Below are 26,573 nucleotides of genomic sequence, written 5' to 3'. Positions count from 1 at the left end.
TTCGAGGCACTTTCCTTTTGGTTCACACCCTTCCTCTAAGGCAAGAAAGGCTGGCCATTGGAGACTAGTTTGCAGGTGTTGCTTTGATTCCCAAGACCTTGGTGCTAATTGAAGTCCGCTTGATCCACTGAGCAGTTGAAGAGCTTCAGCAGCCTGTAGACCTCCTCCCTTCTGTGGCAGATAAAGGCTCCTAACTGATGTTCTACTTGATTGTCAAAGCCACAGGTAAATGGTTTCCTGTGCATTTCTCAAAATAAGTGTTGAGCAAAGGAAATGAAATGAACCGGTTTAAAGCAGAGCAACCATTCTGCCCCACCCTATTAGTCCATGACCTTCAAAGTGGGTATTTTCATCAATCAATTTGGGGGGTAGGAAACAAGTTTAGCTTTGCACTGTCAAATATTACCTTCACAGCAAACTGACCTTCACAATTGCTTTCTGCCCCGCCCACCATCATAGTAAAAATGTTTTTATATAAAAAACTTGCACCCTTTCTCACAGAACATGGAAACTCATTGGGGGCTGTGTTACGAATACATTTCACTTTCACAAAATCAAGTTACACCTTAACATCCTCCTCTGTAATGTTGGCACAAATAAAGACCACTGACAATATGCAGCTCATATAACTTCGAAATCACTATGGTTTCCAACCGGTGTTGTGTCAGGGCTAGCCCTAACTGGAATTTCAGCATTGCCCTGGTTACCCTTTCTATGCCAAACCAATGATTGGAGTCATGAGCACTGTGTTTTCTAAAAACCATTTTACACTAAATGCCCCTCAAAATTTCCCGAGAGCAAATTGAAATACTGTATGTAAATTACGACCTGCTAATTAGGCGGGGGTCCCGAATTCTTTCTTAAGCAATTGCTAGATTCCCCATTCCCCACCCCCCATTTATCTGCCTGCTTAAATCCTATTTGTGTTGATGTAAGGGAATTGATTCAAGAATCAAGTTCTCCACATTTTAAGTAAGATAGTCCGCTGTGAAAATGGCCACTAAGGATTCTTTAATCACATCAAATAAAAATTGTGGTCATTAAAATCTCCAAGGTAAGAAAAGCCCAGGATCGTCCGTATGAGTCGCGTTTGGAATTTAAGCAGCCCCATTTTTGTTCTTCCAGACCCACTAGCATGAGCAAGGTAATACACCCACCCGTGTGGAATCCATTTCTAGAAGTTTCCACGATTCCCAGCCACTTGTCATTTATTCCAAGAGGCGAGCCCACCTGGCTTTCACCGTTGAACCCACTTGTTCCTTACAAAGACCAGACAGTCACACGGGCCAGGTTTTAAAACTTTATTTGCATATTAAAAAAATTGTGCATTCCAATAATTAAAATCATTTGAACAAAAAAAAAAATGGCACTCCGATTAAACTGCATTTTATGCCGCAAGACACCTTGGACAACCTTTGCTTTTAACCCTACATTTTATTCACTGTCGTCCCACCCAGCTCCTTCTTTCACCAACATGCAAGGTCTTTTCCTTCCCTGCCAGCCATGCAGGCTGATGGGAGCGGCAGGGGCCGCCTTCAGTTGTCAGTAGTTCTAGATTCTTGGATGTGAAAGGGGGCAGCACAGTCATTTAAACTTGATCCAGCCTCTTTGCATCTTACAAAGTTAAACAGCTAAAAGAAGGAAAATAAGAAGGCAATGCTTGTGGAATGTACAGTGCAGATTGGGGGCGCAGCCTCATTACGATTCGCCCGCTTGCTTCTCTTGTTCGATCGCTGTAAGCGGGAGAGAGGGAGACAAAAAAAGATGGACGTTTGTTACCATTCCTGCGTTCAACCCATATATATATAGCCTTGCCCAGAAGGAAAAAACTCGATAAGTCTGAAGCAGACAAAACACTTATTAGAAATAGACGTGGGCTTTAACACATTAAGTTTAGGAGTATTATCAATATATTAGTTATTCCAGGATTAGATCAATAGTCCTAAGGCTTCGTTGGGCTCCTCCCCTCGATCGGTTCCCCCAGGAATGCTTCTCCCAGTCACTCCCACCAACCCCCGCCCAGTTGGACCCAAGATTTAGGGGGTGGGGGATGACTTACTTTCTTTTGAAGGCAGTGGGTTTTTCTCTTGCGTCTCTGTCTTCTTCAGTTTCGACTTATCGAATTTCTCAATCTCAGCCATATCGGGTTTGTCAGACATGGTTGCGGATTGAAGCTGCAGGTACAAAGCCAAGAGGGCGGGTAAGCCACCCCCCCTCGTCTCTCGGCCGCCCAAACTCGCGCCCCCCCCCACCTCCGGCCTCTTGCCTGAACCCCCCCTCCCCCTTCCATTTTATTGAGGACCAAAGAGCTTCCTCTTTCTAGGAGAGGGGGGTCAGGGGAAAAGACACTCGTAACCCCTGTTTTACTTGGCCGCGGGAGCAGCTCTCGCAGCCAGAGGCCAGGGCGGCCGGTTCACTGCAGGCTTTCGAAGGGGCAAGGCGCCCGGCGCGCGCGCACAGAGCCGGCAAGTTCAGGGGGAAAACCCACCCCGAAGTGGAAAATGCTCCGGGTGCCGCGCAGCACGGCGCACAAAGCGGCTCCCTCGGCTCTGCGTGCTCGCGTGCCCCGAGGCTGCGGCCAGGGCGCGGCGCTGTCTCCTCGTGCACAAAGCCGTGGCGCCCCGACCACCGCCCAGCCGCTTCCTCCCGCAACAATGGCCTGCGACACAAAGCCGTGGCGCCCCACGCCCAGCCGCAGAGTTTGCTGGCCGCAGGCAGCCCCGCGCTGGGGAAGCGGGAACAAAGGGGTTTTCCGGGTCTGCTCACTCCGCGGCCCCCTACGGCCAGGGAGGGCGCCTTTGAGGGGCGAAGGAGGAGCAGAAGCGACTTCTCCCTTAAGGCCCGCCGAGCAGAACGCTCTGGGCTTCCCAAAAAATCGCCCAGCACCCCCGCGACTACCCCGAGGGGCTCGGCTGCACCCCGCTTCTGTCAGGAGGGCGGAAGTGAGGGGACGAGGGGGCAGGTGTGTGGGGGGGGTCCTCCGGGCAGGGGCTCACCGAGGAGAGGCGTGAGAGAAGGATGAGGTTCGTCCGCGCTGCGCTGCGACCGCCAAGTGCCAGGCGGGGCGCTCGGCGCGCCCCTTATATCCGCTTTCCTATGCAAATGAGGTGATGTCACCCGCCGGCCCGTTTAACGCTTTCGCGCCTCGCCTTTGGCGCCCGCGGCCCCCCCTGTGCACTCGAACCGCCGGGAGGCCGGAAAAGCAAGCAACCGAAAGCCCACCCCATGAAACTGCCTGAGGCAGGGCCCCCTCTTGGGGGTTCATTGGAAGGGACGTTTCCAGTGGCATTGGAGACCTGCTCTTGGGGATCAGTAGATGGGCACCACGGGCCTGGGTGGGACCTGGGGAACCAGCATTCCTTTACTGCGACACTATCATTGTCTGAAGCCCACAACCCCCGGGCAAGTCTCGGGTGGCCGCAAGGCCTCGCCCAGCCCACTGGCCCCGGGGCGAGTGACTCAGCCCGCGGTCCGCGGAGGAAGGCCACCGCCCCACCCCAAGCCTTTGTCTTCCTCGAGGCCCTTCTCCTTGACACTTGGGTGGGAGCTATGCTTCCTGAAGTGTGGTTTGTGTTTTTTTTTTTAACAAAGAAAAAGTTTCATCCCTGTCACATCCATGATATTGGGTCACTATAGTTTTATGAACAGCAAGACCACACAACGATAGTATTTGCAACGTGTAGGGTAATTTATCTGCAGTTTGTAAAGCACCCCCCTTACACACACACACACACACACACACACACGCGCACACACACACCCCTTTGGGGTGGGGGAGCCAAGCTGGAGCTCTGCATCCTTACTGCCCGGCAATAAGGAAATAAATTCTCTCACTTTCCTGCTTCTTAATTTTTCTCAATTCTCAAAGTCCTTGTTGGAATCCAAAGACCGTTCAATTCCATTATCCCCTCGAATCTTAAGAGAAAATTACAAAAGCAAACCCTGTGGCCACGCGGGTACTTTCGCCCCCAGCCGGGTGTTGGGAGGTTTGTGAAATGCACTTGGAAGTAAGTTCCAGCGGATCTGTGCGCTGCGGAGGAGGTGAGCGCAGAGGGAAGCTGTTTTCAAAATGGCACCTGGTTTTGTGAGTACAAGTGACCCACTTGTACTGAAAATTCGTCACAAATACCAGGGTCGGTGGTAGCAAATGAGCCGGGGTCAGGAGGTAAGACCTGCCGGTTCTAAAGAGGCCTAGTGGTGACGACTTGAAGGCGGGCAAAGCAGTGCTGGCTTGCCCTTCCTGTGTCTGGGGAAATGCTATCAGAAGCCTCCCCACCACCCCAGTCATGCCTGGGTAAGGGGTCTTTGTCACGCTGGGGAGTACCCAACTGTCACAGTCAAGCTGAAATGGCACTGCCAGCAGCTCGGACTTCCCCATTTCTGCACCTTCCCGACTTCCTCATTTCTGAGGAAGAAGATGGAGGGGTGGACAGAAACAGGCGACTGGCAGGCTCCCCAGCTACCGCTCTGTTGGGTGGCTGCCATCCTGCTCTCCAAATGGGGACCCTGGGCCTTTTTTCGGCCCAGATCTCACCTCTCTGGGGCTGAGTCCCCTCACCCTGCCCTCTGCAGACTCGCTTGCAAGTCTTCCACGCACAGAGGGATCTGAGTGGGTTGCAGTGGGCAGCTGCGTTCTCCGTTGTGCCAAGCCCATGTCTATAGGCCCAGGGATTGCATTTCCTCTGCACTCAGCTGCTGTCAAAAATCACAGCTGTCCTCCCTTTAATCCAGGCACTGCATTACAAAGAATGCCACTACCACCTTGTGGCCTGTTTTCCCCAGGGCTTTCTTGGAACAGGATAAGGTCTTAAAGAAGCAATGTCTCCACAGAGCGGTAGGATCAGGCATTTCCCCTCGGCTGCAGGATTTTTCTTGTCTGATAACAACCAACCTTCCTGTCTTGGGGTATAGGGTCTTGATAGAAGTGGGGAGGAGGGGCCACTTAAAAGACAAGAAATGAGTCTACCAGAGTTCAGCTTTGATTTGCCAACAGGACAAGTGATCCTGAGAGAATGACTAGGGAAGGGGAGGCTGATGAAAGGAATGGCCTAAAAGCGATTTTGAAGTCATGGCACCTTGTCAGTTTCATTCATCTTTCTCTGGTTTCCATTTTCTCATCTGTTAAATGGGATTGTTGCAGCTGCTAGCTTGGTGGGTTACTGGGAGAACTGAGCACTTAGGACCGTACAGGACACTTAGAAAACGTTCTCTGTCCTTATTGCCACTGCTGCTGCTACTACTTATATTGTTGTTGTTGATGATTGCTGTCGAGTTGAGCACGACTCATAGTGACCCTATGAACCAAAGGCCTGAAGCTTTTCTATAACTACCATCATTTCTCCAGGTTCATAGAGTTTCCAGAGGCAAGCCATTTCTGAAGTGGATGCCACTCCTGCTTCCAAACCTGTCTTCAACTTGGAGCTCCACCAAACCCTGTCCACCATGGACAGCCATTATGGTATTTGACACCCCCCCCAAGGGCACAAAGTTCTGCTTCACAGACAACCCAGATGACCCCAGTACAGCAGATTGACAGAAGAGTGCTGTCCGACTGAGAAGAATGTTCCTCCAAAACAATAGGTCAAAGGTTGAGAAGAACTGAAATAAAACGTTTTAGTGCTTACACTTGCTCTAAGAATTGAAGACGTTTTTATATTTGTTTTGTGAGATTCTGGTAAAATAAGATTGTTCATTTTACAAGTAAAAAGTAAGATTTTTTTTTTTTGGTTGTCGATGCTAACCCTTCCTTCCTATCCCCTTTCCTTGAGAAGAAGTTGACCAGTGGGGAAACTGAGGCTTAGAGACACTCACTCCTGTTGAAGGAGTGGGTAGCTGTGCTAGGCGTTAGCAGCTGCAAAGTCAGCCCTAACCTGTGGCGACTCCAGCACTGCTCAATCCAGTTTCCAAGGCTCTGAGGTATCTGAAGCAGATGTCCAGGCCTTTTTCAAATACACCTTGATCAGAGTTAGAACTGTCAGCCTTTAAAGCTCCTCTTTATGCTAAGGCCCAGGTCCATACCTGGAGTCATTACGAACAGTGTGAGATGACAGATTGTTCTGTCCCCCAGAGACGCTCAATAATTTGTGGCACAGTGCAGTGCAGTGAGTTACTGTGTGAGGAAGATAAAACCATGGTGTCTCCTGACCCCAGCCTGGGCCTCTCACCACCTTGCTTCTGCAAGTGGAACTTCTACAGGTTCCCGAGTCCACTTGTATGACGGTCCCAGCGGTCAGGGGTCACCGCTGTCTCCAGGAAGCAAGTTAAGTCAGCATGTGCTGCATGCAAACACTATTGAGATGGTCATTCCAATTACAATTTAAGAATCACAACCCGGAGGCTATAGGGGACGAAAGAATTGTGTACAAAGTGCCATATATGTTAGACCTCAGCTCACCTCACGGGATTCTCAAGGACTGATTTCTTTCTTTTTTTTTTTTTTTTTTTTTTTTTTTACTCCTGGAAGGTCTGTCTGGGTGAACTTTGAACCTCCAACCTTTCAGTTAGTGGCTGTTAACCATTTGTACTACTCAAAGGCTCTACAATGGAATTGCCTTTTGCCTCCCAGTCAATTCTAGCTCATTGGGACCCCATGTGTTGTCTCACAGTAGAACTGTCTCACAGGCTTTTTTGTGTTTTAAAATTTCATCTTTAAGGAAGCACATTACCAGGCCTTTTCTTCTGTAGGGTCACTGGGTGAGTTTGTACCACTAACCTTTAGGTTGCCAGCTGAGCACAAACCATGCCACTCGGGAATCTTAAAAATTACCATAGGCCTGCAAATTGTACTCCTAGGTACACAGACAGACCCACGCGATTTGAAAACAGGAACTCAAACAGATTCCTGTAAGGCATGTTCGCAGCTGCAGTACTCACAGGAGCCGCGTCCAGTGTAACCAGCTCAACAAGCGACAAGAGATGAAAGGCTACGCATCCATTTTGGGCGCTCTCTGCAGCCATAGAAAGGAACCAGCTACGGATGCCTGCTACCAGGCCCAAGAATCTCGAACTCACTGCACTAAGTGAAAGAAGCCCCACACATCAAAAAGCCACACACCGTCTGTGTCCACACACACAACGTCCAGGAGAAGTGAATCTATAGAGACAGGAAGCAGACTCGCGGTCGCCAGGGGCTGGGGAGGGGAGAGTGGGAACCAGGCGAGGTGCAGCACTTCCTTTTGAGGGGGCTGAAATAGTTCTGGAATTAGAGGTGAGAGCTGCACACAACACTGGGAACATGTGTGTCCCCTCCCCACCCCAGCTGCGCACTTGCAAATGGCTCACTTTCTGTTACGTGAATTTTACCTCAGCAAAAAAGAGTGGAAAAAAAAAACCCAACACAACAAAAAACGCAAAGCCCTATATCCCACCCACTCCCAAGGTTGTGTGGAGGAGGCTGGGGGGTGGGGGGTGGGGAGTGAGACGCAAGGCTTCTGAATGCTTTGTGTGCCTCTGCCTTTGGTAAAGTGATGAGAACTCTCAGAATTACAGAAATGCATCCCATTGAAAAGCCGACCCAAACAAAACGTGGTACATAAATGAGTGAAGACCAGATGAGCTGTGGGAGGATATCAAGAATATCATCAAGGAAGAATGCAGGGGATCATTACAGAGGAGGAATAAAAGACCAAGATGGATGTCAGAAGTGACTCTGAATATTGCACTAGAGTGCTGAGAAGCCAAAGCAAAGGGAAGAAATCAAGACATTAAAGAGCTGAACAGAAGATTTTAAAGAGCAGCACAGAAAGACAAAGTATTATTATGAAATGTGCAAAGAGTTGGAGTAAGACAATCAAAGGGGCTAAACTTGCTTGGAATTTTTTTAGCTGAAGGAACTGAAGAACAAATTCAAGCCTCAAGTGGCAGTACTTAAGGATGCTGTAGGAACTGAAGAACAAATTCAAGCTTCAAGTGGCAGTACTTACGGATGCTATAGGCAGAATATTAAGTGATCCAGGAAGCATCAACAGAACATGGAAAGAGTGTACAATTACCGTACCAAAAGGAATTGCAGACACAGAGGAATTTCATGAAACAGCATATAAGCAAGAACCTGTGTTGATGAAGGAAGACATTCAAGCTGCTCTGAAAGAATTGGCAACAAACAAGGCTCCAGGGATTGATGGCATACCAACTGACATATTTCAACAAACAGACTCTACCTGGATGTGCTCACCAAGTTGTGCCAAGAAATCTGAAGGACAACCACCTGTTCAATTGACTGGAAGAGATCTATATTGTTCGCATTCCAAAGAAAGGTGACCTGACAGAATGTGGAAATTATCTAACAATATCAGTAATATCGCATGCAAGGAGGATTCTGCTGAAAATGATCCAAAATCTACTGAAGCAGCACATCAGCAGAGAACTGCCAGATGTGCAGTCAGGGTTTAGAAGACGTTGTGGCACTAGGGATATCATACCTAATGTTAGATGGATCTTGGCTGAAAGCAGAGAGTACCAGAGGAATGTCTGAGTTTCACTGACTATATAAAAGCATGTGACTGTGTGGATCACAACAAATTGTGGCTGACTTTGAGAAGAATGGGAATCCCATAACACTTGATCATGTTTATACAAAACCTATACTTGGACCAAGAGGACAGAACAGGGCAACACTGCCTGGTTCAAAATTGGGAAGGGTGTACGCCAGGGATGTGTCCTATCTCCATACCTTTTCAACCTGTGTGCAGAGCAGATTATCCGAGAGGCTGGGCTCTATGAGGAGAAGCGTGGCGTTAGGATTGGTGGACGATCTATCAACAATCTGCGTTATGCAGATGACACAACCCTGCTGGCTGAAACTGAGGAGGACCTCATGCACTTGCTGCAGAGGGTCAAGGACTGCAGCCTTCAATATGGACTGAGGCTCAATGTCAAGAAGACAAAAATTCTCACCACTGGACCAATCGGTAGCATCAGGATGGATGGCGAAGAGATTGAGATTGTTCACAGCTTCAGTTTGCTCGGCTCCACAGTCAACACTCTTGGCACCAGTAGCCAGGAAATCAAAAAACGTATAGCGATGGGAAAGTCTGCGGTTAGGGACCTCTCTAAAGTACTCAGGAGCAACAGTGTCTCTCTGGAGAGTAAGGTGCACCTGATACAGGCCATGGATTTTGCAATCACTTGTTATGCATCAGACAATGACTAGGGAGGATAGAAGGAGAATTGACGCCTTTGAGCTGTGGTGCTGGAGAAGAGTATTGAATGTACCATGGACTGCCAAGAAAACAGATTCATCCTAGAGAGGGTTAAACCAGGCTACTCCTTGGAGGCAAGGATTCTGGGGCTTCGCCTGACATACTTTGGACATGTTGTAAGGAGAGACAGGTCTTTGGAGAGGGACATCATGCTGGGTAGAGTGGAGGGACAGCGCAGGAGGGCAAGACCCTCTATGAAGTGGACTGATTCAGTGACTGGGGTAATTGGGATGGGTGTGTCAGAGGCACTGAGATTGGCACAGGATAGAGCAGGGTTTAGGGCTGTTGTACATAGGGTCGCTATGAGTCGCAAACGACTCGACGGCACATAACAACAACAACAACATACTTGGACCAGGAGGCAGTCATCACAACAGAGCAATGAAACACTGCATGGTTCAAAATTGGGAAGGGTATCTGCCAGGGATGTGTCCTGTTTCCATACCTTTTCAACGTGTATGCAGAACAGATCATCCGGGAGGTTGGGCTCTATGAGGAGAATTATGGCATCAAGATTGGAGGAAAACTCATCAACAATCTGCATTATGCATATGACACAATCCTGCTTGTTGAAACTGAGGAGGACCTGAAGTGCTTACTGCAGAAGATCTAGGACTGCAGCCTTCAATATGGATTGAAGCTTTACATCAAAAAACAAAGATTCTCAGCACTGGGCTGACTGACAGCATCATGATAGATGGTGAAGAGATTTAGATTGTTAACAGCTTCAGTTTGCTTGATTCCACAATCAACACTCTTGGTACCAGCAGAACTGAATGTACCACTGGATAAGTCTGTTTGGAATTTTGTTTACCATTCATTGAATTTGGCATGTTGTCTGCATGGCCTAAATCCTAGTCTATATCAGCAGCTTGCCTAAAATGGTGCCAGCTCAGGGAAACCAGCAAATTGGACAACAAATGGGGTGCCGGGGGAAGAATAGCTTATAAGTGTCAACTTACATTTAGAGGTTTTTGCTTATGTAATTGCTTATGTAATACAACTCATCTTTATCTGGTGTTTTGAACTTTGTCAAAGCTGTTTCTCATCCTTTGCATCATTTTCTCCTTAAAAATAAAAATATGCTGAATGAAATATCTCAGTCACAAAAGACAAATACTGCATAGTGCCACTGTTGTAGAACGGGACTGACATCAGGGTTGAGATGAGACTGAGAAAAATTGGATCAATTGTGTATACTGCACTGAAACAGATGAGGGAGGGAGCAGTTTAAAAGCAATGTATGATTGGGTACTACGGTTATCACAGGAGTCCAGAATTAAGGTTGCAGAGTGGAGTGAACCTGATGGGTGGTGGTGGATTGTATGCCAATGAAGGAATTTTTCTTTTACTTTTCAAAGAGAAGAGCGAACTGGAGGAGGGGGAGTGGTGGGCAGGGAGAAAAAGGCAACAATGAATGAATGAAATAAAAAAAATAAACATAAAAAGATGGCGGCTTGCGTGTTGCGTTGCTGTGAAGATGGTAGGTACACGGCCTGTGTCTCCCACACCAGCATGGTGACCCATGGTGGACAAGTCTCAGCGGAGCTTCCAGACTAAGAAGACTGACTCATGGATCTCCTGCGAAGCCAGCCAATGAAAAGGCTGTGGCGCACAAAAGAGCATGGTCTGCTACAACGTGGGAAGGTGAGGGCCCTGCACATTGGACAAGTGATCATGGGGACGGCGCAGGATCATGGCACGTTTTGTGCCCCTGCCCATGGGGTTGCCCTGAATTGGAGCCAGGTTGATGGCAGTGACCAGAGTACAGGAGTATTGCCATCTTGTAGAGTGTGGAACCCAACACAAAGAGGCTAAGTGCCCTGCCCTGGGGTAATTGGCTGGCGAGCAGAGCCAGGAGCATAAACCTGCACTATTCCCTTTCACAGACCCTCAAAGTTGGCGGGCAGCGGAAGCCTTTCAGCATGCTCTAGGTGGGTCCACAGAGCCAGCATCCACAGGTGCAGCATTCCACATCCAAGAGAAGGCCTCGCTTCCAGGGGCAGGAAGAGCTATGGGTGTTGAATTGATGTGGGTCTTTGATACTTTCTGGACACTCTTCACTTGCCAATTGGGTGTTTTTTACTAAGGGAATTTTGAGATAAACAAACAAACAAAACAAGCCAAATGTTATCCTCTTGTGCACAAGAACCCCAAGCCACCAGGGGAGGCAGCGGGTGGACTGGGGGGACTTTGTCTGACAGAGGTGCTTACTAGGTTTGTAGCGTTGTTTTAAATTCTTGCAACTTTAACATTTCCTTTCCTTTATATGTTTCCCACTGCCTTTATGCCATTGTTTACTCATGACGACCCTCCTTCTGGGTTCGGAGACTGGAAGTATTTACAGGATGAAACGGCCTATCTTTCTGCAGTGGAGCAGCTGGTGGATTTGAACTGCTGCCCTTTCTGCTATGCATTACATCAGCAGGGCTCCTTATCCTTTACATACTAGGATCCCTTTAAGTATTTCATTTGTAATGTGCACCATGCTTGGAGTCGTTGGAATGCTTTAACGTTTTCATTTGAGGGTAATTTCAAGTGTATGGAAAAGTTACTACTTTAGTGCCCATTTCCCAAGAACAAGGACATTAGCCAACCCAGCCACAGGCTGGTTATCAGCGCAAGGAATCTCGCATTGCTGCCAAACTGTGTGCAGTCCAGTTTCCAGTCTGGACGCATTCACCACACTGAGCCGTCCTGTCCCATGTGCGCTTTGTAGTTGAGATCTTTCTCAGCTGTCTTAGTCATCCTCTCGGCACTAACATTTTGGAAGCAGACAAGGCAGCTGCTTGTGGACTTTCCCTGCATTCGGATTTGACTACATGTTCCTCATGCCCAGACTTGGGCTTTGCCTTTGGTCCAGGACTATTGCCCAAGAGCCGGTCTCTAGAGAAGGACGTCATGCTCAGTCAGAGAAAAAGAAGAAAATCCTCAAGGGGATGGCTTGCTACAGAGGCTGCCCCCAAGGGCTCCAACCCCACAGCGATTGTGAGGTTGGTACAGTAGGGCTGGGTTTTGTTCTGTCAAGTGTACACGGCGTGGTTAGGAGTCAGAAACAATTCAACAGCAACCAACAGCAACAAGGAGTGCTGTGTCTCGTACTGGAAGGCACACGGTGGCAGCTTGGCGTTGGGATTTTCCACTTCATCATTTGAACAAGGTGCTGTCCAGATGCTCATCTGTGAAGGACTCAGGTTTCTGATGTATCTCCGTTCCAGCTTGGATGAGGTTTTCCAGCTGTCCTCACAGAAGGCTCCTAGCTCAGTCACTTGTGGTGGCATGAACTGTCACCTCCACCAAAGTGACTTATACTCTCTACTACACACAAACCCATGTGTTATTGAAGGACGCAGAACATTAGATTACCAGACCTTTCTTCCTCGTCTTCTTGATCTGAAACTTCATTGAAACCTGTCCACCATGACTGACTCTGCGGATAATGCAAAAACTGGTGGCACAGCTTCCAGCATAACCCAACAAGCAAGTCACCACTGCATGACAGACAGACGGACGGATGGCAACATGGACTCAAACATAACGACAATCATGAAGATGCTTTGGGATTGTGCAATGCTTTGTTCTGTTGTATATAAGGTCATGTAGGAGGCAAATACACTGACTGCTTGAGTGCCCTAAGCAAGAAGTCAGTGGTTTGAGCCTACGAGAGAAAAGGACTGACCATGTGCTCCCAGAAAGGTCACGGAGACGCCATGGGGGAGTTCTCCACTTGTCCTACAGAATTGCTCTGACTTGGGAGGGACTTGATAGCACACAAAACAACAACAACACGTACACATCAGACCCGGCCAAACCTGCAAAAGCCAGAACGTGTTTAAACAAGAACCTGTCAGAGAGGGAAAATGCAAATAGTGTACCGGGTAGTGTGCAATAGAAAAGTGATAAGACTGCATCCAGTCACAGGCACAAAATGTCCCGTTGAATTCCATGTTTCACAGGTTTCGCGGTACATATTCACATACTTGTAGTTTGTTTGCTTGGCTCCACAGTCAACACTCTTGGCACCAACAGCCAGGAAATCAAAAAACGTATAGCGATGGGAAAGTCTGCGGTTAGGGACCTCTCTAAAGTACTTAAGAGCAACAGTGTCTCTTTGGAGACGAAGGTGTGCCTAATACAGGCCATGGTCTTTGCAATCACTTGTTATGCATCACAGAGTTGGACAATGACTAAGGAGGATAGAAGGAGAATTGACGCCTTTGAGCTGTGGTGCTGGAGAAGAGTATTGAATGTACCATGGACTGCCAAGAAAACAAACAGATTCATCCTAGAGAGGGTTAAACCAGGCTACTCCTTGGAGGCAAGGATTCTGGGGCTTCGTCTGACATACTTTGGACATGTTGCAAGGAGAGACAAGTCTTTGGAGAGGGACATCATGCTGGGTAGAGTAGAGGGACAGCGCAGGAGGGTAAGACCCTCTATGAGGTGGATCGATTCAGTGACTCGGGTAATCGGGATGGGTGTGTCAGAGGCAATGCGATTGGCACAGGATAGAGCAGGGTTTAGGGCTGTTGTACATAGGGTCGCTATGAGCTGCAAATGACTCGACGGCACATAACAACAACAACAACAACAACATTCACATACACAAACATTTACACCATTCCCCCTCCATAGTGTTGTAAGAAAGAACAAAAACGAGACTTAACCATGGTATATAGTTAGATTAGTTATATATACAGTTGTAGTTATTGTTGCTATGCGCCGTTGAGTCGCCTGCAACTCATAGCGACTCTATGTACAATAGCCCTAAACCCTGCTCTATCCTGTGCCAGTTGGATGGGAAACTATCCAGCCATTAGTGAAAGACTGAGGCAGATCTGTTTTCTTGAAAACGTACATTCTTGTTGAGACTATACACAGCTAAACACAGCAATTCAACAGGTACAAGTCAATGATATTGATAACATTCATCCAGTTGTGCAATCATTCTCAACCTTCTCTTCTGACTTGTTCCTCCTCTGTTAGTATGAACTCACTGCCCCTTAAGATTCCTGTCTTTCAAGTTCCTTTTGGCAATGTGATCTCATATAGATGATAGTTCTTTAAAAAGCACAAAGCTTAAAGCAGACATTCTCTGCTGGTTAAGTTGAACTATTATTCCGTTTGAAGAGGATTTCAGGAAATATTTTTAGCTTCAGGTTTTAAAAATCATTGCTGTGTAAGAGTTTCAGGACTTCATCCAGCCTCTATGGTTTCTGACTGGAGTCCATGAGAATTTGAAATTCTGTCTCACATTTCCCCTCTTTTGAGTAGGATTATGTCATAAACTCTTTTCTCAAAATGTCTAGAAATGGTACTGAAGCAGTTCTATTAATGAAAAAGTGGAGTGTCCAAAATATTTTTATGTTTAAAAAACATCTCATATGCACTACAGGAGCCTTTCTGTGTAATAAAATGTGAGGTCTATAAAACTATTTTCAGGAAGAAGCTTAAAAATATATTCTCTCTAGAGAAAGGAAACGGAGCATCTTCTGGCATGTACATTTTACCAGAAGCATGCATTACTTTTTCTGTTTCTGCATATTTTAAGTCTTATTCAATGGGTTGTATTTTTCTGTTTATATAGGATTTTACTGTGGTTTTGGTGAAAGTTTACACAAAAAATTGGGTCCTGATTGAACAATGTCTACACATATCATTCAATGACAGGTCACATTTTCACGTTGTGTCAACATTCTCATTATTTCCAGTCTGATTGTTCTGTCTTCATTGATGTAGCTTCTCTGGCTCTCCTACCTTATGGTCTTTGCTTCGAGGTGCATGTTGACCATTTGGTCTCACAAAGATGATTTAAGGATGCACATGCCTAAGAGGTGATTTTGCTCATTTATTTCATAAACCAATCTTTTATTAGGCTGAAAAGTAACCTCTACAAGGGAGTGGCATCGGTTCCAATTTGAAAAGGTATTATCTCAGGGTGATAGTCTTGGGGGTTTCTTGAGTCTCAGCAGTTGAGTAAATCTGGCCAGTTTTAGGAGTTCGAGTTTTGTTCTACATTTTCTTTCCCTTCTATCTGGGATTTTGTTTTACAATGATCTACTTTCCCCCTGCCCACATTCGTGTTCTAATTTCTTGTCCAAGGAACTTCACACAAGGAACAGACACAGCATGCCTTTGAATTAGATTCTGGTGGTGGGCTTGGGTTTCTTGAGTAAGAAAACACCTTTGAAAGGAAGTGAAACAAACACAGAGCTAAGAAGAATGAGGGCAACTTCCTGCTTTTCTCCAATTGTAGGAACTTGAGTTCTTAAAGGACCAGGGAGACTATAACTTTTAAGCCTCTGGCTATTACAATCCTAAATGAAAATGATGTGGACAGATCTGCAGCAAGCCTGTGTTCTAGAACACAACTGGAGCACCCGAGGCGGGTCAGTCAATCCCTAATCGACCCTGTCAAGTCATCCTACATTAGACCAGCTTGACCTCAGTTGGTTTATCATAAAATGTGAGCATAATACCACACTTGGATGAATAGAATCCTGTTCGATGAGGTGGGGCAGGTGCTCCTGGAATGACACATTGATATCGTTCACAAAGTTAAGATACTCCTCCAGAATCTGTATGTGTGTGTGTGTGTGAAAGAATGTGTATGTGTGTGTGTGTGTGTGTGTGTGTGTGTGTGCGCGCGCGCTAGAGGAACCATGAATACATGTATGAGATTGCGTATGAGAGAGAGAGAGAGAGAATGAGAATGAATATGAGAATATTCTAGTATTGCTTTTCTTAAAGTAGAAGCAGCACTTTGGCCAAGCTGCGCCTCTGTGCAGGTGCCATGCTCGGTGACCTTTCCATGCTTTTGCATCTGCTAGCTCAGTCTCGCCTCCAGGCAGCCTTGTGAGGGAACGGTAGGCAAAAGCAGCAAGGAGGCCATGGTGAGTGAGTTGCCCTAGTCTCTGGGCAGGTAGCAGGGGCAGAGCTGGGTCCCAAGCCTGGAAGCCTGCCCTCTGGCCCAGGGCCCTGGCAGGGGAGGAGCTGTGGTTTCCTGGGGTTTCATCACCCTCCCTCAGGCGTTTAAGTGGAAGTAACTTTCCACTGACTTCTCCTAGGCCTCCCTCTCAGTCAAGAGGAGTGGCGGTTGTCAGAAGGCAGGGGGACCACGGGGGTCGTGAATGAGAGAAGTCTGAAAAAATAGATGAGGTAGGCTGCGGGCCAGGGTACCATCTTGCTTCCGCGATTAGCCACTCGTAGTTCCTCTCCTCGGCTAGCTCAGCGTGGTTTTCGAGCCTGGGAGTTAAGAGTGTCACACAGAGGAAGTGGCGGGAGGAGGAGGGGAAGAGCACACTCAGAACCCGCCCTCCCTTCTCATGCCTGCCAACCGCCTGGTTCCCACACCAATGATTGGATCTTCCATTGGCGGCAGCCTCCCACGCCTCCTCTGCAGTCTCAGCCATGCTGCCGCACAGCCTCACACCCTGACCGAGGCCCCTTCTGTCCCCTCAGACTGCTAGGTGGGGACTCTCCCCTTCCCCAACATCCCCATCACTCCCACCACCAGGTGGGCCTACAGCCTCAACTACCAACCACTCAGGAGTACTGCCTTCGTGCGAAGTTTAGATCAAAAATGAAAACCTTTGCGTACAGTTTATGTGATTTTTTAAAAATAAAGGCAAATGAGTTTACTGAGGGCTAGAGACAGCCTCTCTTGAGAAAAATAAATGTTCACATAGTGAAAATGGCCACTCCCTAGATCAGGTAATGTTCGGGACATATTTGTACTAAGTATATATTATTATTTGCGAATTTGAATTTTAACCTGGCACCCTATACTTCAAAGGATCCCTGGTGGTATAGTGGTAAAATGCTTGGCTGTAAAGTGAAAGGTCAGCAGTTCGGATCCACCAGCCACGTCAAGGGAGAACGAAGCAGCGGTCTGCTTCTGTAAAGATGGTGGCCTTGGAAACCCCTATGGCCATTCTACTCTGTCCTGCGGGGTCACCATTAATGGCAGTGGGTGAGGGGTTTTTTAAATATATATATTTTCATGCAACAATCACCTGGTCCGACAACACAGACACACACACACACACACACACACACACACACGGCTGAGAGATTGGCCCGTGGAGGATGAGGACATGAACCCCAACTGGAGAAGGGAAGCCGAGACGACAGGAGATGGGAAGCATTGGAAGCCAGTGCTCCGCTGAGCGAGCAAACAGACTTCCTGTCCTCCGAGGCCTTGCTGGGCCTCTTCCCTCCAGCCCTGCGGGCGGTGAGACTTGTCATCAAGAGGCTGCCTGGGGTCTTCTCGTGGCCCCTCCTAACTCACTTTGAGTCTGGGTTTCCTGCCCCTCCCGCCAGACACTATGCTGACAGGATGCTGCAGTATCTCCCTCGCTGCCTCCTTTGAAAATCAACTTTGAGGTTTAATTGACGGAAGAGAAAATGCACGTATTTTGAGGATCCAGCTGGATGACCCGACAAAATACACGAATGACACCCCTAACCCAATCAAGATACGATTTTTGCCATCCCGGGAAGTTCCCTCGGCTATTTTTGAGACTTAGGCTGAAGTGATTGTTACCGGGTGACCTGTTTCATAGCACCCCACAGTCCCCCCCAAATCCTCCCAACACCTTGAGACGTCTTCTGTTATGCCATTTGTCACAGCCATTGCCCTTTGTGAGTGTCCCTGTTTGTCCCCATCACGCTGGGGCTTCCCAACGGTGGAGGCTGCTGGGTCCCAGTCTCAGCATTTCACAGTTGATGCCCACCACAAGGGGAGAAGACATGACTGTCACCATTAAGGTAAGAGTTGGTATTGTTACCTCCACCTTTCAGAAGGGCAGCCAGGTTCCAGAGCTTACAAAGCCCCAGTGGGAGCTGGGCTTTGAACCCAGGCAGTTAGACTCCAGGTGCTCCTGCCACATTTAAGAGGGGAATCTAGAGGTATTGAGAGTTGATTGTTATTCTTTTTGGTTGGGGCAACGTGGGGGGGGGCTGGCTTTGTTTCGTTTAAATTGCAGTTTGTTTCCCACAGAGTTTACAATTATGTTTCTGATGAGGGTGCAATATAATTACATGTAAGAGACGTAATCGGAGAACTGATTTTGCCTCACAAAACTGGAAGGAAATATTCAAAAGACAAAAGGCCCAAATTGGGAAATGAGTTGATAGCCAGTCACAGCGGTTCCTTTTAGGAAGTTCAATCATTCCCCCACCCCCACCCCGTTTCTGCTTCCGGGAGATGTGCACCTTCTTTGTTGTGTGCTCAAAGGCCAAGTCTGTATATGATGACAAGTCTAATCATCCTTGAAGCAAAAGAGCGGGCCACCAGATGCCAAAAAGGATTCCTTTCTCCCCATTTATCTGTATCCAGACAGTAGCCTAAACTTACCATCTCTACCTAACTCCAAGTAGTTCCCTTCTTCCCATTTTCCCTGCTTCTATTTTTATACGCACTGCTCTTGAGAAGATTCCGAATCATAGTTGACTCTTTAGGACACAGAACTGTCTATAAGGTTTCTAGGGCTGTAAACCTTTATGGAAGCAGATTGCCAGGCCACTCTCCCACTGAGTGGCAGGTGCCTTTGAACTACTGACCTTTTGGTAAGCAGCTGTACAGTCTAACCACTGTATCACCAGGGCTCCTCTCATTGTTGCATCCCGGAAGTGTTGCAACAGCTTCCTGTCAGGGGTGCTTTTACCCTAGTCGGCCTTGCTTAACACTGCCCCACAGGGTTATTTCCCCATCCCTGCCACTCCTTGTCTATAAGCCCTCTAGCACCCCCTACCGGCATCCCTTAAGGGAAACAAGTGCCATAGGATCTACTGGGTGCTCTTCAGTTCAAAGCTCCCCCCACAAGGGCTCAGCTCTCCTTCCTGTATTCTTCTGCACACTTCCACTTCCAGATTGCAGTCTTGGAAATATTACTCAGACTGTGTTGGTTTCAGTATATTTTTCTCTTTCCTTTCCTTTTGTTTTTTAAAAAATCATAATTTCCAGAGTTCCTGAGCAGTGCATAAACAGTGCTCCACTCTTAGCACAAATGCTAACAGTTCAAGTTCAGCCAGTGACACCTTGGAAGGCCTGAGGATCTACATTTGGGAAGAACAGTCACTGAAACCCTACAGAGCACAGGTCTGTTCTGATACAATTGGGGCATGAATTGGAATTGACTGGAAGGCAACTGGTTTCATCATTGCCTTCATTTTGTGCACAAGCTGGTCAGCAGCACGCAGCGATCACATGATAAAGACACTGTTCGTTTCTGCTTTCCCATTGCAAACGTGAACCTTGGTGGGGTGCGGGTGGGGGTTGGCTCTGCTTAGCACAGGGTCCCATCTGCCCTGCATGTGTTAATTATGGGCTGTATTTTCTTCTCTGAGCCATCCATATCTCTCCTTTCATCCCTTTCTCCTGAGCCTCTGGACACAGCAGAACACAGAGCTGGCATTCTCACATTTGATAAATGAAGACAGAGTAAATAAGCGACTGGCCTCGGGGCCCAAATCCAATCTCGAGCTTTGCAGAGACAAAGAGGGTGGTATCAGCGTTGGGCTGCGACCTCATACATCATGGCTGTTTCTCTTCAGTCTTGAGGCAGCATCTTCCTTCCTATGCCCAGGCATGCTCATTCTTACGCTTTCACTTTCCTTGGGAAATGACTTCTGTGGGCCAACGGGGAGACAGATGGTCCAGGTCTTGCCTGAAGGTCCCAGAGTGCAGTGCAGGAAGTGAGTGGGTAGCTCATGATTCTACCAAGAGATGCTTTTAACTGAGCCACACTGTCACCTCAGAAACCATGATTACTTATGAGGAGGGGCAGCACTATGGCTACTATATCAGATTCAAGCATCCATCCACTCATTCATTCACACGTTCCGAAGTGAGTTATCATGTGCTGCTTGAAAGCAAGGAAAAAGAAAGAGAAAACTGTTCTTGTCCCTAGGGAAGAGAGCAAAGGCTGGCAGGCACACATCCAAACTCATCCCAAACATATTAAATTTATGGCTGACGCTCCAGCAGATCTTCAGAGGCAGTAAATCACACGGAAGGAGATTGCAGATCTTTCACCCTCGTAGCAGTGGAGAGATTCGAACAGTATACCTGCTAGGCCACAAACGTATGGTAAAATCGAAAAGCCAGGTATTATCGAAACTCAGAAAAGAAAGGTCTAGAAAGAGCAAGAAAGGGTTATCCCAGGAGATGGATTTTTAGGTAAGGCTGGAGGGATGAGGGTACTTTGATTTCCAGGACCAATCTTTTCGTTTCCAATGTCTGCTGTAACAGTTCCTGGGTTAAGAACCTCTAATTTATGAACAACTCCACCTTGTCCTTTAGGGAACCTCTCATGGCCTAGTGAGTAAGGAGTTGCACTGCCACCTCAAAGACAGACAGTTCAAATTCACCGGCTGCTACGAGGGCAAAAGATGAGCAATCTCCTCCGGTGTGATTTCCAGCCTCTGAAAATCCTCTTAGGGGGTCAGCGGTGAATCAGTTCTGACTCCACTGGCACAAGACAAGAAACACCTACTTACCCTTTAATAGTATACAAAACAAACTGGACCCACTCCTACCTGCAACAAATTCCTCATCGCAGTTACCTTCATTTGCAGGCTATAGAGCTTTGGTGGTGGTGTGTGTAAAGTACCGGGCTACAAACAGAAAAGATGGCAGTTCAAACCTACCAGCCTTAATGAGAGAGAAAGATGAGCAGTCTCCTCCCTTAAAGGTTTATAGCCTTGGAAACTGGATAGACAGTCACTAAAAGTAGGAACCGACTTAATGGCAGTGGGTTTGGGGTTTAAAGTAAGGCTAAATACAAACTCTATGTCCCTGGTCTGACTGACTTACCTACAATTCTTAGGCACAGTCAGAAGAGGATCTCATTTTTAACTTAGAAACTGCCTATACTAAAACCTGAACGGCTCTGGAGTTCCAAATGGGTTTCAGTTGTCATTGAGTCAATTGCTAGTCATGGCGACCCTGTCCGTGTCAGAATAGAACTGAGCTCCATGGCGTTTTCAGTGGCAAATAACTTTGGAAACAGGTCACTAGGTCATTCTTCTGAGGCACCTCTGGGTGATCTCAAACCACTCACCTTTCTGTTAACTGCCAAGCACCTTAATTGTTTGCACCACTATGGTCCCAACCGCTGAACATACATGCTCCAAATTGTGTTTGAAAGCACCCACTGCAGATTGGAGGCTGTATGTAAAGTCGGCAAATCCCCCTATGGACTGCAAAAGTCAAAAGGGATCTGGTGCCAGAAGATTGCCAGTCTCTAAAAACTGGAAACGCCACACAGCTGGCTTTTAGACAGCCTGGGGCTGTCTGAAGGTCAGCAAACACAGGCACTTCATTCACGAGTGTAGAAAGTAAATAGCACACTGGGATCGTGGATTTCTGGGAGTGCAGGTAATGGAGGCCCATGGAGAGAGAGAGAGAAAACACACACACACACACACACACACACACACACACACACACACACACACCCCAAACTGGCTTTGCTTTATGCTCACTTATAAACAGGTCCCAATCCCTTTGAGCCCAGGAGAATATTTTCCCTCCTATTAAGGTTAGGTTTTCATTTTGATGTAGCCAAGTCAAGGAGCTCTGGTAGTGCAGTGCTAAACATGCGAGCCGGCTAACTGAAAGGTTAGCAATTCAAATCCACTAAAGGAAGACTCATGGGTAATATCACAGCTTCAGAAACCCGAGGGAGGGTGGTGGAGAGTCAGAACTGAGTTGATGGAAGTGAATTTGGTCTTGATACCCAAGGCAAAAGGAATCTAAACTTGGTAGTGGGTGTGAAGATAGCAGGAGCAAAAGGTGCCTATCTTTGTAGTCATTATGCTCAGCCTTGGCTGCATATTTGGAAGCAGTTGGAACTCAACAACTCCAGCAGCCAAGGTTGCACCAGGCCCATTAATCAGAGCTTCAGGATGTGCTGGAGCATTGAGTGTGATTCCCCTCTTCTTACTCTTACCCTAGAGTTTTAGCTCTTGGATTTTCTAAGTCTCTGGTAAATGCACTGTATTGAGTTACAATGGAGGCTCAGGCTCTGCGGAAAGGGAGAGGCATTGGGGCGTTTCCTGGAGGGAGTTTCAGGTGCAAAGAATTCAACCCCACACCTAGAAAACCAGTTCCCCCAGTTTAGCGTGATGTCATCGGGAGCCAATTACAAAATGTCTTCTATTTGAGATTACCGAAACGTGTGAACTGATTAAACCTAGAAATTGCTTGGGATCTCAGGCCCTAGTTCGAATAGACCCGGCCTTTCCCAGTATTAACACATTTAATCCGCAGCTATTGAACTCGGGGAGCATTGAGCAGGCGGTGAATTTGAGCCCAAAAGCCAGTTTCAGAACAAACAATGAAGAGTCCTCCTGTGTGGGTTTACAATGGCAATCTGTAGATAGACTCTTGCTGCTACCTACTGGCAGAGAAGGGTGCTGACTCGTGGAGCTGACTTGCGGGGGCCCCCTGGTGGTGAATGTGGTTTATCCATATTCACTAATAACGCGGCGAGTGGAAAGGCGTCCTCCATAAATCTATCAGTGGGGTCGGGGGATGTACTTGCTTAACGTTGGAAAATGACATCCTGGGAAAGATAGGACATAAAAAAGAGGGCGCCTTTCAACAACTGGCCAGAGCAGATCGTGAGGATGGCGCAGGATAAGGCAGGGTACTGATCTATATTGTTCATAGGTGCGCTATGAGTCTCTTTTGACTCCACAGTACCTTGCCCATGAGAAAACTCCAGCTCTTGGGGTTTGGAGCCTTGACTAGAGTTTCTGACTCAGTCTAGGGTTACTTTTTTGTCCGCAAAATTGCCACTAGGGATGGGGCCTCTACAATGCATTTTTGGGTTTGCTCTCTAGGACTTCATAGGACTTCACTGGGGGAGCATGAAAATAATTGACCGAGGTCGAGCTGGAACACCGGAAACCAAGGGTCAAGGAGTATCGAGAAGGCAGAGTCAGATGGGAGGAACAGGCTCACGGGTCTGGAGGGGACAGATAAGTGGTCTTTCAGGAGCGATCTATCAGAAAGTAGTTTGGTAGAACTGGGGCTTGGAAGGACAGGTAGAAAAAGTGGCCTGTAATCGGGCCGGAGTAATTTTAGAAAGGCTTCGTATATCATGCTAAAGTACAGCTCAGGACCTGGGTGACTGGTTCTGGCTCAGGGTCTCTCTTGAGGTTGTGGTCAAGAACACTCCAGTTACAGGAAAGCGTGAAGACCCACCTCCGGCCCAGTGTGCTCATGTGACCAGCAAATTGGCACTGGCTATTGGTAAGAGGCTTCAGTTCTTTTTTTTTTTTCTTTTTTGAGACTTTAATGAAAGTTTATAAAGAACTTGGATTTCCATTCATTCATTGTCATACATTTTTCTTCCTGCCCACCCCCCAAGTTCACATTTTTCTTTGGAAAAAATGTTCTTTCATTGTGATACACCTACCTACCCCCTGCCCCAGACATCTTTATTATGCAGCTCTTATTCTGGACTCTTGTCATGCCAATAATATCTAGTCATATATTCCTTTTATACAGTTCTCTCCCTCATCTGTTTCAATTCTGTACCATGTGATTCCTCCTTAAGGCTGCTTGAACACCCTTGAGACATGGCAGTTCTTTTTTTTAAAATTTTTATACCTTTATTTTATGTGTGCACCATCAAATCGGATCTGACTGGTACAGGAGGAGATTGTCTCGCCTTCTTCAGCAGAGCATCTGGTGGATTTGAACCGCATACCTCTGGGATTGCAGTGCAGCTTCTTGCCTCTAGGCCACCAGAGCTCGCCAAGACGTGGCAGTTCTTATCCCTCCAAGGGAGTGATGCCAGAGAGCAAAGCTGAGCTGTAATATTTTATATAGCTGAGGCTCAGAAGTCACTCTCTGTAACCTGGGCAGTAGACAAAGGACAACCAGGATTCAATGTGATCGAAACCCTCAGGGGAACCAAAGAGGAGCCGTGGACTATCTATGAGGCTGGCTAAGACTGCCCTCTTCAGAAGCCAAGGGAGACAGCAGAGACTTTTATATAAGAAGGCTCTGTTTGGTATTTATCTTCAATGACTGATACACAAGGTTGTTATCAGGGAGAATCAACTTGGTGGCAAGTACACTTCCCCACGTAGAGGCTAGATTAAAGAAAGGAATGGAACGAAAGTGAATTAAGATGCTAACGGTTCGTTGAGCCAGTGTTTTTCAGCTTTTAGTGTGGATACAAATCACCTGGAGATCTTGTTAAAATGCAATTCTACAAAACAGAACCAGGACAGACAGGTGGGATATGTAATCACAAATTTATAACAAAAAACTGTGTTTTATTTAAAAAAATAAAAACAATTCTATGGAGTGAATTATGACTCACAGTGACTCCAGAGGACAGGGCACAAGTGGCCCTAGAGTTTCCAAGGCTGTCATCTTCATGGAAGCTGACATCTCTCATCTGTGGAGCAGCTGGTGGCTTCATACGGCCAACTTTTCACCAGCAGAATACTTAACCGCTGTGTGATGTATGTCTTCCAATGTGTGCTTTATTATGAAGTGTATTTTTCATTAAATGTGGTTTTTTTATTTTATTATTTTTGTGTGAGTGTACCGTCAAATCAGATCTGATTGGTACTGACGGGTACAGGAGGAGATTGTCCCTCCTTCCCCGGCAGAGCATCTGGTGGATTCGAACCGTGCACCTCTGGGATTGTAGTTGCAGCTCCTTACCACTAGGCCACCAGAGCTCCCCTTAAATGTGTATCTTAAATGAGTCAGGGAGCCTAGTCAGGTGGCCTAGTGGTAAGAAGGTGCACTGCAACCCGAAAGGCAAGTGGTTCAAATCCACCAGCTGCTCCATGGAAGAATGGGAGGAGACTCCTGAGCGATTTATTGCCTTTGTAAACCCAGTGGTGGGGCGTGGTGGTGTCAGCAATGGGTTAGTCCCGACTTGATGGCAAATAGTAACAAATGTGTTAGTAGGAGAAAGACAATCTTCTCCTATATGAATTACAGCTTCTGAAAACCTGCTGGAGGCTTAGAGAGGAGTCGCTTCCGACTCAAAGGTACACAACAACAACAAATGTGTTAGGTGTTGCCAAGTTGATTCCAACACATAATGACTGTACAGAAAACAGAACAAAGCCTTGCTCGATCCGGCGCCTCTCACAATCCCCGCAGCCATCTCGCTGAGGGTCTTCCTCTTCACTTTTCCAGCATGATGCTCTTTCTCCTCCAGGACTGGCTGACAACCTGCTCCAAGCATGGAAGGTGAACTCTCACCTCTGCCCATCCATCTTAAACTTTGAGAAGTTTCACTGGATCATCTTTATTAACTGCTGCTTCTTCATTTCTCAATCTGCTTGTGTATCAGTCAAGCAATAAATCACAGAGACAGGAAGTAATTTGTGGGTGATTACAACCCATCAAGGAGAGTTGATCATCAGTGCTTTCCCTCAACTTTGTTCTAATTTTGGGTTTTCCTATTCACCCTAGCCATTTTTTTTGGGTCTTATCTATATGTTTACACCATCCTTCCCACTTCCCCCCCCTTTCCCACTAATATCAGACTTACCTTAGCCCAAACCTGCACCCCCTATGGCCATATTTTTGCCTATGCCTGAAGAAGGGGGGAAAGTACCCTTTTCAGGGCTTGGTTTGCTGACTTTGGATGAGATGATGCTTTTCAGTGACTGCAGAATTAAAAGCTGAATGTAAGAAAAGCATGTAAATGAGGCCTTCAAATTCATGCCAAGTGGTTCTGGGTTCAGTTGTGGACACAAGGCTAGTGTTGCATAGAGACCAAATCTCTTGTGCATAACAATTTTTTAACTTGATTTAATTAGTGATATGAGTGAAAACTTACAATACAAATTGAGTTTTAATTCTTACACATGATGTGGATCACAATCTCCACATTATAGTATCTCTCTTCCCACCCTCTCCCCATGCTTCCTGTTTCCATCCATCCTTCTTTCCTTACTTCTTACCTTCTGAACTTTATCCCTAAACAGATACTACCTTTTCAATATTGTTTGGTTGATTGTTCTAAGGACTATTATTGATAATATTATAGACTTACTTTCTGAATAAAAATCACAGAAATTATTTTAGTTTTAGGTTTGAAGACTAAGGACCATAGTTTTAGGTTTCCATAAATTTCTGTCAAACCAGTAAACCTGATCTTTTTAAAGATTTTTTGAATTCTGTTCCACATTTTTCTTCCATTCTGTTGGAGACCTTCAACTACGATTCCGTTCAGAGAAGTCTGTGGTGGTAGCCAGGCACCATCTAGTTTTTCTGGTCTCACGGACATGAAGACCGAAGTTCACATGGTGCATTAGTCCCTTGAACCAAGTCTTTCCTTTTCTTCACTCTCTGTTCCATACAGAGAAAGACCAATTAGTTGC

The 26,573-nt window shown here is 46.8% G+C and overlaps 1 protein-coding gene across 1 annotated transcript; it reads right to left on the bottom strand.

The window, feature by feature from the left end:
* Window positions 1–1,290: 1,290 nt before the first annotated feature.
* LOC102861071 (thymosin beta-4-like) lies at window positions 1,291–2,162 on the bottom strand. The gene is made up of 2 exons (XM_006892373.1): window positions 2,060–2,162; window positions 1,291–1,733 (listed from the first exon to the last, which is right to left on the bottom strand). Exons 1-2 carry the CDS (start codon window positions 2,157–2,159, stop codon window positions 1,699–1,701), a joined length of 135 nt encoding a protein of 44 aa, XP_006892435.1. The 5' UTR covers window positions 2,160–2,162; the 3' UTR covers window positions 1,291–1,698.
* Between the last annotated feature and the right edge of the window lie 24,411 nt (window positions 2,163–26,573).

This window comes from Elephantulus edwardii, unplaced genomic scaffold, assembly GCF_000299155.1.
Source record: "Elephantulus edwardii isolate Elephantulus edwardi_28Jun2011 unplaced genomic scaffold, EleEdw1.0 scaffold00115, whole genome shotgun sequence".
NCBI classification, from domain to species: Eukaryota; Metazoa; Chordata; class Mammalia; order Macroscelidea; family Macroscelididae; genus Elephantulus; species Elephantulus edwardii.
The sequence above is the reverse complement of the archived record's forward strand: the minus strand, read 5'-3'. Positions and strand labels throughout refer to the sequence as shown.

Excerpts from the sequence above, each read along its gene's own strand:
- LOC102861071 (XM_006892373.1), bottom strand. The coding sequence starts at position 2,159 with ATGTCTGACAAACCCGATATGGCTGAGATTGAGAAATTCGATAAGTCG. Across the intron at positions 1,734-2,059 it reads CCCACTGCCTTCAAAAGAAA|CGATCGAACAAGAGAAGCAA; the intron begins GTAAGTCATCCC and ends TCCCGCTTACAG.